Here is a 17484-nt window from a genome sequence, read left to right on the forward strand (position 1 = left end):
AGCAGTGGAACAGCAGGACTGCAGCTGATTTAAGCAGGTGTGTGTGTGTGTGTGTGTGTGTGTGTGTGTGTGTGTGTGTGTGTGTGTGTGTTTCACAGCTGAGAGAGCACAGTGTCGGGGATTGTCAGAAAAAGCAAAGTCGGAAAACAGATCAAGGGGTGGGGGTGGAGACTATAGCCAAAAGATGGAGCAGCGAGATTCAGTACAAAGGCAAAAAGATACATAAAGCAAAATCAAAGAAAGATCTAGAAAGAGAGAGAGATAGAGGGGGGGGGGGGGGGGGGTTAAGAAAAATAGTGTGAAAGATGCTGACACTACACACACTAGAGTTTAAGGACTCTTCATGGTGTTCCACTAACAGGCCTTTTCACTCGAGAAGCGATTAAACATCAAAACCATGGAGCCAAATGTCACAGACCTTTCCTCGCTGCTGCTCTGCTCTCGCTCTTTCTTTCCTCTGCCTCTCTCACATTTCTCTCTATGTCTCTTGTAATCCGGCAGATTCTGGGTAATGAGCCGCATAGAAGCACAGGAGGCTCAGAGGACGCAACACACACACACACACACACACACACACACACACACACACACACAAACACACACACACACACACACACACACATAGAATGAATGACAGAAAAACCATGAGACAGAATGAAAAGTGGGAGAACGAAAGGACAAAGGTGAATCACTAACAACAGCCTGAGCAGGTAACACACACACACACACACACACACACACACACACACACACACACACACACACACACACACACAAACAGAGACACTTCTATTTTTTCCCCATTTAGGCCAATTGAAGATTATTTTGACCAAGCACACTTACACATACAAGTGTTAAATTTAAATATTTTTAATCCATTATTCATTATTTTAATGCCATTACAAACTAGCTTTCTTCGAAAATCTTATTTAAAATAGCTGAATTATTCACACAGAACCTCAACTGCATTAAAATTGCTAAATCGATGTTACTAAAACCTCTACATCAATGTTAGCTTTAAACTAACCCTTAAACTGTTACCTTTTATACAGTAAAATATTTTTCATTGACATAGTTACTGCTTTCAGTTAACTCTTATTGAATAAAGAAGCTAATTAAAAAGTCATTATTTTGATATTTTTTCTATGGAAGGTGTTGGCATTGATGTCTTGCATGAACGTTGTTGTGAGTGTTCGTTCAAAATGGCTCTCTGCTCTCCTCACACATCAGTGCAACCATAAAAGCTTTTAAAACTACAGTTAGTTGCAGCTCGGTGATTTTCACAGCCATGCTAATATAGGCACAGGTTTCGCATCATGCGCTGTTCACAAACTGAAAACTACACTCATTACTCTCTGAAGATCCTTTTCAAACACAGAAAAATAGTATATCATGTTTGGTTTAAAGCATACTGTAAGAATTAGCAGACTGCGTCAAACCAGATTCCACCCCAATCTACAGTATATTGCAAAAAGTATTGGGTCACCTGGTCATAAGTAAGTACGTTCCACATTTAGTCCAAATTTGCTCTTATAATTCCCTCCACTCTTCTGGAAAGCTTCTCCATTAAATTTTGGAGTGTGCATATGTATATTTGTGTTCATCATCCACAGGGGTATTACGAAAGGCAGGTACTGATGTAAGTGAGGTAATGGGGCCTGGGGTACAGTCAGCATTCCAATTCATCCCAATGATGTTTAGTAGGGATAAGATCAAAGCTCTATAGCAGGCCACTCAAGATCTTCCTCTCCGAAGCATGTAAACCATATCTTTAAGGAGCTCGCTTTGTGCACAGGGGCAGTGCCGTGCTGAAAGAGGTTCGGGTTTCCAAGTTCAAGTGAATGCAAAATTTTATTATAGCGCATCTAAAGACGTCCTGTACAATTGAGTGCCTCCAGCTTTGTGGTAACAGTTTGAAAAAGAACCAAACATAGCAGGAAAGTTCAGGTGACCCAATACTTTTAGCAATATAGTTTATATCAATATGAGCTCATCCCCAAAGGCTTAAATTTCAGTTGAGTCAATCCTAATCATGGTCTTAATTTGATCGGTCTGGGAGAGTCAGCAAGCCCTCAAAGACCATCTCTAACCAAAACGTGTCCGAGACCATGATTATCTTTCAAACAATACCCCAACCTGACTCAATGGTGTGGGCAGCACCAGCAAAGGAGTAAATACAGGTGACTAGCACCTGCTGACCTCCGGCTCGATAGTAGTATCACCCAGCCATGTGTTCCTTTACTCATTTCCTACACTTAAATTACATTTAAAAGCTAAATACTATTTACAATTAAAAGAGAAGAACAATATAAAATGTCTGGTTAGAATTTGTTCTGCGCTAAACATTTCAAGAGATTCACAAATATGCAAATTGATGATTGATTGAGCTTGGTGTTGCGAGTTTGTGTTTGTAAATAACCCGTATCTGCCGATACTGTAAACAGAACTCTGTCCTAGAACAACCCCCACAAGCCCAGCTTCCAACATGCATGATCAACATACAATATATGCAAGCCAAGCCAACATCATGCTGATAAAAATCAATGAGCCGGCATCACAAAAAAAGCTAGATGCAGAGCTTTCACTTGCTATGCATATAGTGATGGTACTTATGTGCTGACTAATGTAGAATCTTGATGTGGGAGTGAAGCCCTAAGTGATATGTGCATGCATGGTGGAGTACAATGTATAAAAAAAGAAAGAAAAAAAACAACCTTTAACAACATTCTAGGTGAGAACACTGAAGCCAATCCTTGTTTAATTAAGGAAGTTGTAACACACTAACAGCCCCATTACAACTAAAACAATTAAGAATAAAGAAAGTTAAAAGAAGTTATACAGCTGCACTTTGGAGTTTTCAAATCTGATTGGTCGAAGGGTTCTGATTCATTTTCTATAACAACAGCTCTGACAATAGTGCTGCGTTTACAGAAAACCACTGAAAACTTTGAACACAAATGTATGGCACAAGCTAAACCTAATAAACAAACTCAAATAATCATGCTGTCATTTAACAAGAAACCGTTAATACAGTTTCTCTAAGGAAAATATTTAACATTTGTTTCTAAACATTTTCACCAAAAAACTCCAGAGCATTTTACATATTGCAATTTCATTCTGGTTAACTTTTTTTTTTTAAAGTAAAAAATTCAATTGGTAGCAAAAGAGCTGTAATGGCTCTTATGGCTGTAATAATGCATGTGATAAACTCAACCCACAGACTTTCCACAACATTATATATAACTACAAATGGTTAGAAACTATAATGTATCATGCTATAATCAATAAAAATTGGTAGCATTGACAGTAGCTATAAAATAAATAAAACATAATTGGACATGATGTTAGGGACCTGATCAACATGGAGGTCATTATAATAACTCCGCTTCAGCTCAGCATGTTCCCATTAGATCTCTTTTCTTGTACACATTTTTCAGTCAGTAGATGATCATCATTTCTGTCTTTCTACTGTTCTAAGATCTTTAATTATAAGTGCAGTATATAGCTGGTGTCGACTGAATGATAAACATTGTACACAGGTAGCTAGGCAAACACTGTTATTATCAAACTACCCCACCTGGTTGGATGGCAGCAGAATTAAACATAGCCTGGATTTTACTAAATAAATTTTAGGCCTCAAACACCTCACATATACTGATATTTGTGAGTGCAAACAACAAACAGTTGTGTACAGCTATTAAACAACATTAGACAGAAATGCTGATCAGTAAATATAGTATTTAAGCCCTTTTGAAATGCTGCAGTAACATTTTATATGATGAAAGTGTTTTATTGGGATGCAAATTTTCAATTCAAACGCATTACTTGTTTTAAGGACAATGTGATTGCATTTGTGAAGTTTCACCTGAGTTGGCAACACAGGTTGAAGGCACTAAACAATGCAATAGGATCTGACAGAGAACTGAAAATGATGCAAACCCAAATCCAATCTAATATGGGACACTTAGACTTGTTGCTAAAGTGACAGGGATTTTTTTATATATAATTTCTTAATTTTTAACATGATCATTCATGTCTAATAAACAAGGCTAATGGATAGAGTACCTACCAAAACACAGGATGAGGACAGTACACCCCAGACTGAATGTCAGACCATTACAAGGTACCAAGCACGTACACGCACGCACACACACACACACACACACACACACTCCTACATGCAAATCCATTCTCAGCAAACCTGATTCACTATCTAGTAAGTGGCACTGAGTTCAGCTTCATAGAGCTGATTAGTTCCCTAAGGACCTTTTTCAGTCTTTTGCAACACATTTGACTTTCAGAGCTGTACTCCATAGACGTCTGATCACACTGCATGTGCGAAATGAGTTTGCAAAGACAGACCCGATGGTGCGCGTGTCTACGTGTGCGCGCTCGCGCGTGCGTGCGTGCGTGCATGGGGAGGAAGTTTAACCAAGAACACTCACGTCACGGAACTTGCTCCAGTACTTGTCCTTGTCGCTGATCCACTTGTCCGTGTCCGCCGTGTTCGGATTGTTGTTGTTGTTGTTGTTGTCGTGGTTGTTGTTGTTGATGACGCCGATCGCCGCCTCCGCGCGCAGCAGAAAAGCGGCGACAGGTAACAGCAGCACGCACAGCATCGCCTGCAGGTGTGAACACACCGGACATGTCCATCTCAGAGCACAAGGACACAGTGGACACGTAGTAATAAAATAAAAGCACTTGCTCTTATTTAGCCGCTCGTGCGTCTCTTGTCTAATCGCCCCGTGAGCCGCTTCACGCGCGCGCCGAATCCATAGTTGTGCCGAATTGGTGCACCGTTAGACAAAGTGCAATTAGAAAATGCAGTGCAATTCATCCTGCAATCGGATTTAACACGGGGGACACTGCAATTGACATTGGATTATTAATCGGATTAAAGTAGCACGCCTGGTGAATTAACATTGCAATGTACAAAAAAAAACAACAACAAGATTTGACATAAAGCTACTAGTCAGTATTAATCTAAGGAAATATTATAGATCAAAAGATGCCCATGTGATAGGATTATATAATGGTATGTTAATGATGAGGATGATGAGGAGGAGGATAACATGTTTACTGTTGTTTTAAGAGGAACATGGTGAGAGCCCACCAAGAGCAGATGGAGCGCTTCCCATAATAAACGACCCTCGAGCCAATAAGAGTGTCCTTCACAGAGCAATCAGTTATAATAATCCTCAGAGTAATAATCCTCTCCTCTCACACTGCGTCTCATCACCACGGTTTCCCCCATGCAAATTATAATTCGGATTTGCTTACCTTGAATGGCCCGCGCTCAGCTATCCGGTGTGGTTAGTGCACCAAGTTTTGGCAAACGGTGTATGGCAAGAGAAAAAAAACCCACGAAACCCGCCGGTGTGAATATCCAAAGGAGCGTAAAGTGGAAGTGGAAATGGAAGCGTGCGTAACGAGCCAAGTGCGCAGCTCCAATGAGCCCGGCTGGAGAAGAAACAGGCGCGCGCCTGAACCGTCTCCTCCCACCTGCCAACACTTCCGCTCCCGGGCTCCTCCCCCTTGCAACGCTCTCTTCTCCTTGTCCGGTTGCAGCATTGCATTTAAGTATTAAGAAGCACATGAGTAAAATCTTCAATCAGATGGATTTGGAGAACATACTGATTCAAGGTGGTGGTCGTCGTTTTTTTAGTTTTTTTTTTTTAGATGTGTCTCTAGAATGGTATCAATCATATGAATATATAAAATTGTGATTTATCTTCATATATCATATGAAGATATAAACCTGTGGGAGGTGGAAGCTTAGTGCTTAAGGCATTGGACCATGAATCTGAAGGTTGTGAGTTCAAATCCCCTGCCACATCAACCCACCGCTCCTGGGCCCCTTAACAAGTACCTTATGCCCACAGCTGCTCACGTGTGTCTAGGTGTAGTGATTTATATACAGTATATTGTGCAATTGGTCTCATTTTTTATTCATTACTCTTCAGCGCCTGCTTTATACTGGTCAGGGTCTTGGTCACAGCTCATCCCTGGGCACATTGGGTGAATACACTTAGGATGGGTTCATCTTAGAGCATCATGCACATATTTACATTACATTTGGAATTAGCATTTTTGTGGGAGATAGAAGAAAACCCAGAGAAAACGAAGATAGGGAAAAACCTGAAAAACTGCAAAAAAACTGTAACCTGAGCACAGGAAAGAGACCTTTTAATTTCTTTATCTGGTTCAATTTGCTGGGTCCGTGTCACTTTGCTTTCTCTTTGTTGTAGCAAAATGTTTTTTGTTCATTTAAATTCTGTTTGGATTTTGTTCCCTTTTGTATAAATAAGGTCAGAAGTAAAGGTGCACATTTGAAGTCTATCTCCAATGCCAACATTGCTATAATGCATGCCTAAATCATTTAAAATAAATCCTGAAAAGCTGTTGTCTCAATGGAACAGCTGCTGTCTGATAAATCAGTCTTATTTTGTATGAGGTTGCTCCTTTTAATTGAAGAAAACATTGAACCACTCAGGATGCAGCTGGACCATAATGCTCAGCAATGTTTAGGCAACCTATGAGGAAGGCATAGTTTTACCACAGGGGTGGAGGATCACTTTGTGGAGGAGGAGGAGGAGGAGGAGGAGGAGGAGAAAGAAAGCTTGTCAGTGAATTAATTGCAATTGCAATTTACCTTGAAGGCAGCTGAGGAAATGAGAAAACTGCTCCGTTAACAGGCTATATGTAAATAAGATTTCCTGCAGCCTTTTAAAATATTTATTATAATAAAAACTTTTTGTGCAATAAAAAGTTTTTTTTTGCTTTTGTTTTATTAGGAACTGAAATGCATTGCACTGAACTTATAGGATCATGACATTTTCAGCTAGGAGTCATTTATTTACTGATACATAAATTGATTGGTTGATTAATTTGTTTGTTTGTTTGTTTGTTTGTTTGTTTGTTTGTTTGTTTTACTTATAGTCATGGCAAATAGTAGGTAGAAAAAAAGAAAGCCCAACAATAAAACTTTATCTCTGAACAGTTAGAGTCCAACACATTGGGGGATTTCCTTTGCTTTAATGTGTTTAATTGTATTCATCAGCTTATTTACAGATAAATTGTTCTGCCAGTTAGATTTGAAAGAGCGTGAAAAGCAACACCACTCTCACTATTAGTTGTTTACAATAACGATCACATCACAGTGCTGGTAATGAAAGTGCATTTTAATGTACCCTTTAAAAGAGCCAGACATTATTCAGTATACAGGTAAGCCTTAGGCAACACAGTGTCACATGCTTACCTGATTCAGGAACCAGAACAGATTTAATTACTTTTGAATACATGGTGGACTCTACAGTGTGTCAATGCTGCCATCTCGTGGTGGAACAAAGTTTTTTATTGTTAAATGTGTGCTTTGAATGAGGAGCAATTCAATTAATTTTATGTACAGAATGCAGACAGGCAGATAAAATACATGTAGTAAAATTCTGAATATCAATATGCAAACCACTCATCAGCAATATCAATTTAGGTGTCAATAACAAACCTGTAAAACAAATTAAACTTGTGAAATACAAATGAAATACAATGTATTTCAGTACAAACACAATTTTATTGAAGTGTTATATTATTTACAATACTTCAATAAAATTGTGTTTGCACTGAAATACATTGTATTTCATTTGTCGGTAATTCGTTCCGTGACAGGTGCTGAAACTGACCAGTAGGTTGTAGCACTTTTAACCACTTTGGGGCTGCAGCCGACGAGTACCGAGGTATTACTGTACAGCTTTACACCATACACTTTGTTTATTTACAAGTATTGCTAATTCATTTGTGATATAACTCAGAACGTATATAAACTGTGTTGATCCTCATCATTAGACTGTTGTCTTTGTCCTCAGTGGATGTCTCTGTTGAGACTGTAGAAGGCTAAAACACAGTAACAATCTCTAAATGGACAAAAAAGTGAAACTGAAATTTTAAAATATAACTGTACAAAAAAACTTCCTTTGGCCACATAATTGAACACTCAGACTAATTATTTCCTGATCATTTCATCTGTCAAACCACAATAGACTTACCTTTTTTTTTTAACCTTTAATTTTCCATAGGGAGATCTTTAAAGTCTAGAGTTTCTTCCTTGGATTTACTTTTTCTTAAGTGTTTATTAACTGAGCGCAGTTTATCTGAAGGCCCAAAGAACTACCTGTTACAAAAAAACAAACAAACAAAAAGTCACATTGTGTCCATATTATAATATTTAGTCAATTGACAAAAAAATATTGATATGAAGATACAGTATCTTACACAAGTGAGTACACACCTCACATTTCAGCAACATTTGTAGAAATATATACTTTAGAGTATTCAATGTGCCGCTTGTACCGGCATCTACAATAACTGAACATACAGTCATTATTGTTAAAATAGCTGGCAACACAATGTGAGGGGTGCACTCACTTTTGTGAGATACCGTATATTCCTCATTCTAGATGCAATGCAATATATATATATATATATATATATATATATATATATATATATATATATATATATATATATATATATATATACAATTTACTATATACAAGAAGTTTACCACCATGTAGCATGCCCTCTTTTTAAACAACAGACCATATACATCTGGGAATTGAGAAAGTGTTAGAGTTTTGGGAGTGGAATGTCCAATTTGTGTCTGATACAGGTTTTTATTGCTGATCAGTCTTGTTACTTCATCATATTTTTCAAATGGTAAATTGCCTGAGCTGCATGAAGGCCAGTTCAGCACCCAAGGGAAGCTCTGCTGTTGTAATACAGTATATGTGAATTGCGGTTTAGCATTGTCTTATTTAAATATGCTATCCCTGAAAAAGATGTCATCTGGATGGATGCATATGTTGCTCTAAAACCTGTAAATAGCTTTCAGTTCTTTTTAAGATGTTCAAGCCACTCATTTCATAGGTACTAATGCAACCCATACAATCAGAGAGGCAGGCATTTGAACTGAGTGCTGATAGCAAGCTAGATATCTCCTCTTGAATCTGGAGGACACAGAATCCATGGTTTCCAAAAAGAATTTCAAATTTAATTTACTTTGTCCGCAGAAGAGTTTAATTCACTTTGCCTCATTATATTTTCAATGAGCTTTTCTGGATCAGGAAAAAACACATGTTCACATATGTCTTCCTCTTTGTATGATAAAGCGTTAACCTGCATTTGTGAATGACACGGTGAACTCTCTTCACAGACAATTATTTTTAGAGGTGTTAATGAGCCCATGCAGTGATTTCCTACAGAATCATGCCTGTTTTTAATCCAGTACCGCATGAAGGCCCTAATTCGATATTGATTTTCACTCGTCCCTTGTGCACAGAGATTTCTCCCATTCATTTTGAAATCTTTTAATGATATTATGTATTGTAGGTATTGTATGTAATTAACGTTTTTGAATTCTGATGTTGATAAAAAATTATTTATTCCACAATTTGTGGATGCAGTTTTTTGCAGATTGTTGAACTTCTGCCCATCTTTACTCTTCCTCTCTAAGATGCTCTTTTTATACATATAACGATAAACATATTTTAATAGAACTGTTTCGTTCTGTTCGGTGCACATGTGTACCGATGCAATCCTTTTTATGTGCAGAACATTGTTCAACCAAATCGTGATTTAAAACCGAGTTAAGTACCAAAACGTTAATTTTGAGTTCCATTACACAACTATTTTAGACCAAATCATTTTACTGACCTGTTGCCAATAACCTATTTATTTACAAAATGTTCATCAGTGGGTTTTTTTTGTTTTTCAGCCTTTTGTTTTCCCATTCCATCTTTTTCGTGTTTCGAATTTGAATGCATCAGTCCCACCATTAATGATTTTTTCTATAATAGCACGCCCTGCTATATGTTATGCTTTATGTCAGCATTTAATATTTTATACATTTTCGACATGTATGTAATACATTTGAAACAATTAAAGCTTTGTATGTATATATATATATATATATATATATATATATATATATATATATATATATATATATATATATATATATATATATATATATATATATATGTGTGTGTGTGTGTGTGTGTGGTTGTGTATGTGGTTTGTGTAAGTATATATACAAACCCGATTCCAAAAAAGTTGGGACACTGTACAAATTGTGAATAAAAAGAGAATGCAATGATGTGGAAGTTTCCATTTTCAATATTTTATCCAGAATACAACATAGATGACATATGAAATGTTTAAACTGAGAAAATTTATAATTTTAAGGGAAAAATAAGTTGATTTTAAAAAGCTGGAACAAGGCCATGTTTATCACTGTGTGGCATCCCCTCTTCTTTTATAAGAGTCTGCAAACGTCTGGGGACTGAGAAGACAAGTTGCTCAAGTTTAGGAATAGGAATGTTGTCCCATTCTTGTCTAATACAGGTTTCTAGTTGCTCAACTGTCTTAGGTCTTCTTTGTCGCATTTTCCTCTTTATGATGCACTAAATGTTTTTTTTATAGGTAAAAGATCTGGACTGCAGGCTGGCCATTTCAGTTCCCGGATCCTTCTTCTACGCAGTCATGATGTTGTAATTGATGCAGTATGTGGTCTGGCATTGTCATGTTGAAAAATGCAAGATCTTCCCTGAAAGAAACGACATCTGGATGGGAGCATATGTTGTTCTAGAACTTGGATATACCTTTCAGCATTGATGGTGCATTTCCAGATGTGTAAGCTGCCCATGCCACATGCACTCATGCAACCCCATACTATCAGAGATGCAGGCTTCTGAACTGAGCGCTGATAACATCTTGGGTTATCCTTGACCTCTTTAGTCCGGATGACATGGCGTCCCAGTTTTCCAAAAAGAACTTCACATTTTGATTCGTCTGACCACAGAACCGTTTTCCACTTTGCCACAGTCCATTAGAAATGAGCCTTGGCCAAGAGAAAACGCCTGCGCTTCTGGATTATGTTTAGATATGGCTTCTTTTTTGACCTGTAGAGTTTTAGCCGGCAACGGCAAATGGCACGGTGGATTGTTTCACCAACAATGTTTTCTGGAAGTATTCCTGTTGTGATTTCCATTACAGTAGCATTCCTGTATGTGATGCAGTGCCGTCTAAGGGCCCAAAGATCACGGGCATCCAGTATGGTTTTCTGGCCTTGACCCTTATGCACAGAGATTGTTCCAGATTCTCTGAATTTTTGGATGATATTATGCACTGCAGATGATGATAATTTAAAACTCTTTGCAATTTTTTCCTGAGAAACTCCTTTCTGATATTGCTCCACTATTTTCTGCCGTAGCATTGGGGGAATTGGTGATCCTCTGCCCATCTGGACTTCTGAGAGACACTGCCACACTGAGAGGCTCTTTTTATACCCAATCATGTTGCCAATTGACCTACTAAGTTGCAAATTGGTCCTCCAGCTGTTCCTTACATGTGCATTTACCATTTCCGGCCTCTTATTGCTGCCTGTCCCAACTTTTTTCTGAAATGTGTAGCTCTCATGAAATCCAAAATGAGCCAATATTTGGCATGACATTTTAAAATGTCTCACTTTCAAGATTTGATATGTTATCTATATTCTACTGTAAATAAAATATAAGTTTATGATATTTGTAAATTATTGCATTCTTTTTTTATTTACAATTTGTACAGTGTCCCAACTTTTTCGGAATCAGGTTTGTATATATACTGTGTGTATATATATATATATATATATATATATATATATATATATATATATATATATATATATATATATATATATATATATATATATATATATATATATATATATATATAGCAAGTTACATGTTACATGTCTGCTTTTAGTGAACTCAGAGTCTAAATGCTTTGATAATCGAACTTGAGCCGCATTCAATGACCAAGAGAAGAAACATAAATGACCATGATGTAAATAAGTTGGCCTTGCTGTCTAGTTGGAAATCATGTCATTACTTTCGTGTCCGTTTAAAAAAGTAACATATGGGCAATCATGGTCATTTATGTTTTCATGGATATAAAACATGACATTAAGTGTCGTCAGTCAGTTCTGGAACTTTACGCCTCTGCAACTGTTGGACCCTTAATCAAATCAGCTAACCCTTAATTGCTCATGATGCTTAGATTAAAATTTAGCTTAATTTGTCTGTCAAAATAATGAATGTCACCATAAGCAATTATCACCATAATTGTAAAGTGGGTCTAGATATGTTACCATAGACTGTATGTAAGATCAAACTAGAATGGCTATTCTTGACTTCTCCAATCAACAAGGCACTTCCATCTACAGAGCTTATGCTCAATGGATGTTTTGAGTTGTATGTTTTTAGAATTTTTAATTTATTTTTTGCACTATTCTGTGTAAACTCAAAAGAATGCGTGTGAAAGTTTAGTTTCAGCAGCAGGATTTTCTGGTTTGATAATTACATCAACATGCAAGTGCATACCTGTACTTTTTACATGTATATTTGTAGCTGCGTCATCAGGGTATAAAGAACATACTGGATAAAGAGTCACTGGGATTGGATAGGATAGGATCCTAGAGTCACTTACTGCTTTGCAGGTGACATGTTCTCATAGGGAGATTTCAGACCTAAAATAATGTTTTCCTGCCTTTCCATGCTGTCAGTACAGAGAGAGAAAGAGGAAAAGAGAATGATATTAGAGATTAGAGATTAAAATCCACATATTCATATATCAGTTATATATCAATGAAATTGAACACTATATATTTTGTTGATAAAAAAATATATAACCTTAAAAAAAAAGATACTCAAAACTCAAAAGACATTATATGTTTTATTTTTGCAGTGTTTGAAAAAGTAGTGTGTAAGAAAAAGAAAAAAAATTTTTCGTTCTCATGACATCTCATTCGATTTTTTCTTGCCACAGTTGCCAGTGGCTTGCTCATTAGGGAAAAACTTACAATAATAAGGAACAAACTTTTAAATTCTTTTATTACCAATTTATCTCTGTAAAGATGCTTGGAGACCATGTCAATTGTCAATAGCACTATACAAATTAAAATAAATTGAATTGAACAAATTGTAGTTTTCCAATGTCATGTTGAATATTTATTGATGTATTTATAACTAAATAGTATTTACAAGCAAATACTGTAGCCTGGCAAAGTAAAAAATCTAATTCTACATCATATTCATAGTTACTTTATGTTGACATATCAAAGAATTTACAGCAGGAGAAAACAAGTTTGACCACAACGCACTCATTGTGAAAGCCCTTAGGGGTTTGCCAGCCACTGCAGGTAAAGTACATGAAGTACTTTTTAATCCTGATTAGAATACTACAAGGATTATTGCATAAAGTGAGCTTCAAAGGTATCTGGGTGACTTTATGACTTTATAAAGTTCAATTGTTCTTTGAAGTTAAAATTAATATTGAAAGAAAACACATTTTGAAGCTACTTTAATTGAATGAAGCAATGCCATGTCAAGTTATGTAATTTCAATTCGTTGAGAGAAAGTTCTATAATGTTTTCTAAAGTTTTTTAACCCTTTCCTGTACCAGCATGCCCTGGCAATGTATAAGATACTCACAGTCTGTACTAGTAAGGTATCTGTATGAGAAAATTTGACAACATTTATCACCTCCGTTATTAATATATTGTTAACATTATAAAAATGAATTAAAATAAAATAGTTTTACCTCATGTTTTCAGGAAAAGAGTTCAGGTGTGCCGTAATGCCTCTGTGTTGAGTTGTAATAAAGTCAAGGCTCTTCTTGGGAGTTTCTTACCAAGTGACATTTCTCTGACTGTACAAAGAAAACCTGATTTTTTCCGATATTAGTTGCCAACTCTGTAACAAATAGCTGTTGATGATTTGGTACCAGCAAACATCAAAACAAAGATTTAGTGTATGTATGGGTATATTTAGAAATAAAAAAATCACAAATTAAAAAACATTTTTATCACTTGAATATAATTTAATGCACACACTTATACCTAGGAGTGATTTGGTGTTATTATAGATATTCGGGAAAAAGGGCAAAACAGAATATCCTGAGTACAAAGTTACTTGCTATTGCAATGTGCCACCCTGTTTATTTTATTATAATTTTTTTCAGGTTTTTCTTCTTTCATGTAACAACATCATCAGCACAGCATTATTTTGTAGTCAAACCAAAAAATCTTTAAAGAAAGAAAATCTGCTTGGATTTTGTTTCTTATAAGTTAGGACTATAATGCATAGTAATGCTTATGCAACCTATGCATGGCTGCAGGAAGTGGGGGTGCTGGGGGTGCTGCAGCACCCCCTATTGGCGAGAGAAAGATCTTTTTTAAATGTAGGCCTATTAAAAATATTTTGCACAATTTACAAATTCCTTCTTCCCGTGGGCTCACCACCTGCAGGAGGGACCGTAAGGGACGGTGCTGTGAGGATTGGGCAGCAGTCGATGGCTGGGGCCTGCTTAGACTGCTGCCCCCACGTCCCAAATTACGGGTAAGCCTAAATGCCTTGCCCTTGTGGAAGATAAAATTAGCTCTTCGTACCTTTTACAATAACATGAAGATATCAGAAAAATAGATCGTGGTCTCTTTCCTGCTCGTGTTCCACATCCCTCTCAAAGCGCAGAGCGGTAGGCTATAACGCGTCTTTGTGTGGAAATATAAAACTGTTTGTTTTTTTTTGTTTTGTTTTTTTAAATGGATTCAACTTTATTATATTATTTAAGTTACCAGTATTTACTGATATTTATTTCAATGCTTTACAGGCTTTAGTGTGTTGTTTCTTTGTTTTTTTTACATTTATTTCAAAACAACCCCCCAACCACCGCAACACCGCGGTGGTAAAAAATCTGCCATCGTCACAGCCCTATGTATTTATTTTTAAAATGTATTCTAAATAGGCCCATAGGCTCATAGGTTTTTTGTCCAAAAAAATAAATAAAAAAAATTCACAGCACCCCCTGTTCAAAATGACTTCCAGCGGCCCTGAACCTATGAGGCAGAAATAATTTTACTTTTACTATTATTTAATTTAAGATTTGAAGAACCTCTATGGTGGTGTAGGAAGGCTTGTTAGTGAAATTTGTGTACTTTTAAGGCAGCTGATGAAAAAAATAAAAAACTGCTCTAATAGCTTTCATGTAAATTACATTTCCAGAAGCTTTTGTTACAATGAAAATGTTCTGTAGTAATTTTATTTGTTTTAATAATTGAATTGACTGGAAAGAAACTGAATTGTGTAACACTAGGTCCTTGACCCTGTTTCATCATTTGTTTGCAATCATGAACAAGCATGAACTATAACTTTATTTAATCTCTCAAACACATATGTGGAAATGCTGCCTGGTGGAATGAGAAACTGCTCGAAACCCCCTTTTAAATTATATTCTTTAATTAAGGATCAACTCCATCAACTTGGTACAAAAAATACAGACATGTATTAGAATGCAGTAGAATTCCAAAAATCAAAATGTAAAAAATAGTCCTCTTATAGTAGCTGTGAGGTGTAAACCATTCCAGTAAAACAGAAATAGGAAAAACAGAGATGCAGAAAAATATTGATAAAAAATATTAAATATTAAACTTGCTTATTAACATAGGTGAGATCAAGTTGATACAGCTTTATGACATACAATATAATCGTTTGAAATATCTTTCATTCATTTCCGGTATGAAAGAAGGTAAGAACGATCGTCATTATAATTGACCTAAATTATGGATCAAAATGCACTGCATTGATTGACGCAATGTTTTTAATTGGTAGTAAACATAATGATGTCAAGGTTTGGATGCGTTCCTTTAGCAGCAGCCAAAAAAGCATCAACAACAAAAGTAGTACAATGTACTCCAGTATTACAGAGAATTACAATAATAATAATAATAATAAATATAATAATAATAAATATAATAATAATAATAATAATAATAACAATATTAACAATAATAATAATAATAATAATAATAATAATATGCAGTGCTTCTTTCCCTTCTTTTAACCTGTATCTTTGGTCACTGGTTGACTGGTTGACTGGTTCTTCAGAGAACTGAAATACAGTAATATAATCATTAGCCAGAAAGTAAAACTGATATCTATAAAGGTAAGTATACCATAAATTATTATATTTAGTTGACTGCTCAAAACACACCGTCTCAAAAAGATTCATTAAAACAATTCCCTCCAAATATCCATATCTGTCCTACCTTTATGACCATTCATTGGGACCATGGTGGAATTCTACAGCATTTTCCATAGACATTTTCCTCAAGTTTGCCTGCCACTGACTGACTGAGGGCACTGAAAGATACTGGGAATCCTCACAGTTGTACCTGTCACAAAACAACATCAACAAGAAGTTACACTGAAACCATAAACTAAAGTTTAGCCATAATCTTGGGTGAAAATTATGCATTAAAGCTAACATATCCAGATATGATATAAATTAAAACTAAAACTAAACTCAAATGCATCCTGGTCTTTATTTAAATGCTTACTAAATGATATTAACTATTTGTACCAAGAGGGTCATTAATGGTTTTGGCATAACTGCTTTCATTTGACAGATGGTTTGCTGCCACTCTTGTGGGCCCCTGAGCAAGGCCCTCAACTTTCTTTTCTTTTCTTTCAAATAAGATCTTTCTTTTTTTTTTAAAGCATTTGCTGTGCTGCTGGTTTCTATATTCTAATTGGCCAGAAGGTTTTGATTCATGTCCAATAACAGTGGCTCCAGTTGCATAACAAATCACAGGATTATATTTATGTAATTGCTATTGAATGCATTTTTATACAAAGTGTACACAGAGTTTATGTGTAATTGTTGTTATGGTGAAGTTATTTGAGACAATGTTTATTTAACACAAGTGTTAGACATTTCATAAGCTAAAATTAATAATGATAAAAAAATAAATAAACAGATATGTGACTGTGGTACCACTATTACTGTGGTAGAAATGCAAATTTGTATGATATAGTCATCAACATTATTTCAAAAAATTTTTTCAATGAAAACCTGTGATCACTTACGGGTCTGCAGGTGATCTGCTCACACAATGAGGTTTCAGCTTGAACAGAGGGTTTTTCTGCTGTTCATTGCTGTTAAAACAGAGAGCCAGAGAGAGAGAGAGAGAGAGAGAGAGAGAGAGAGAGAGAGAGAGAGAGAGAGAGAGAGAGAGAGGGAGAGAAGGAGAGAGAGAGAGAGAGAGAGAGAGAGAGAGAGAGAGAGAGAGAGAGAGAGAGGGAGAGAGGGAGAGAGAGAGAGAGAGAGAGAGAGAGAGAGAGAGAGAGAGAGAGAGAGAGAGAGAGATGTTCCCAAATCTTTACATGAGCTTACTGCAAAGTTTTACAAAGTATTACTGTTTATTCATACTTTATATTAAAATTATTCTGATTTCAACATTTTGTGGTTACTGTTTAAAGTTAGGGTAAGAGTAGTAGTCAAACACTTGTTTTTTTTTGCCATTTCATCTACATCCATTAATGAAAATTCACTTCAAATTTCACAAGCATGCATAAGATAAATATTTTAAAAAGGGTTTTAGGCAGACATAAT

General features: G+C 36.0%; 1 protein-coding gene and 1 long non-coding RNA gene across 5 annotated transcripts in view; both read right to left on the minus strand.

The window, feature by feature from the left end:
- Window positions 1–5487, minus strand: part of spock1 (SPARC (osteonectin), cwcv and kazal like domains proteoglycan 1) — a 233811-nt gene extending 228324 nt beyond the window's left edge. Inside the window, exons 1-2 of the mRNA XM_083547120.1 lie at window positions 5281–5487; window positions 4446–4622 (exon numbers count right to left, since the gene is read on the minus strand). Coding sequence (XP_083403246.1) covers window positions 4446–4619 — 174 coding nt within the window. The 5' untranslated portion in view covers window positions 4620–4622; window positions 5281–5487. The remainder of the gene's footprint in view (window positions 1–4445; window positions 4623–5280) is intronic.
- A 1676-nt stretch (window positions 5488–7163) lies between these two features.
- LOC310729168 overlaps window positions 7164–17484 on the minus strand; it is a 28168-nt gene continuing 17847 nt past the window's right edge. For 2 of the 4 annotated variants that reach the window (XR_014534460.1, XR_014534461.1), the window contains exons 2-7: window positions 16959–17027; window positions 16139–16264; window positions 14930–15981; window positions 13636–14195; window positions 12519–12591; window positions 7649–8163 (exon numbers count right to left, since the gene is read on the minus strand). This is a non-coding gene — a long non-coding RNA (uncharacterized lncRNA). Of the gene's footprint in view, window positions 8164–12518; window positions 12592–13635; window positions 14196–14929; window positions 15982–16138; window positions 16265–16958; window positions 17028–17484 lie in introns of all 4 variants that reach the window. The other 2 variants (XR_014534458.1, XR_014534459.1) reach the window with 2 other exon arrangements.

The sequence above is a fragment of the Silurus aristotelis genome (genome assembly GCF_946808225.1).
Source record: "Silurus aristotelis genome assembly, chromosome: 7".
Classification (NCBI taxonomy): domain Eukaryota; kingdom Metazoa; phylum Chordata; class Actinopteri; order Siluriformes; family Siluridae; genus Silurus; species Silurus aristotelis.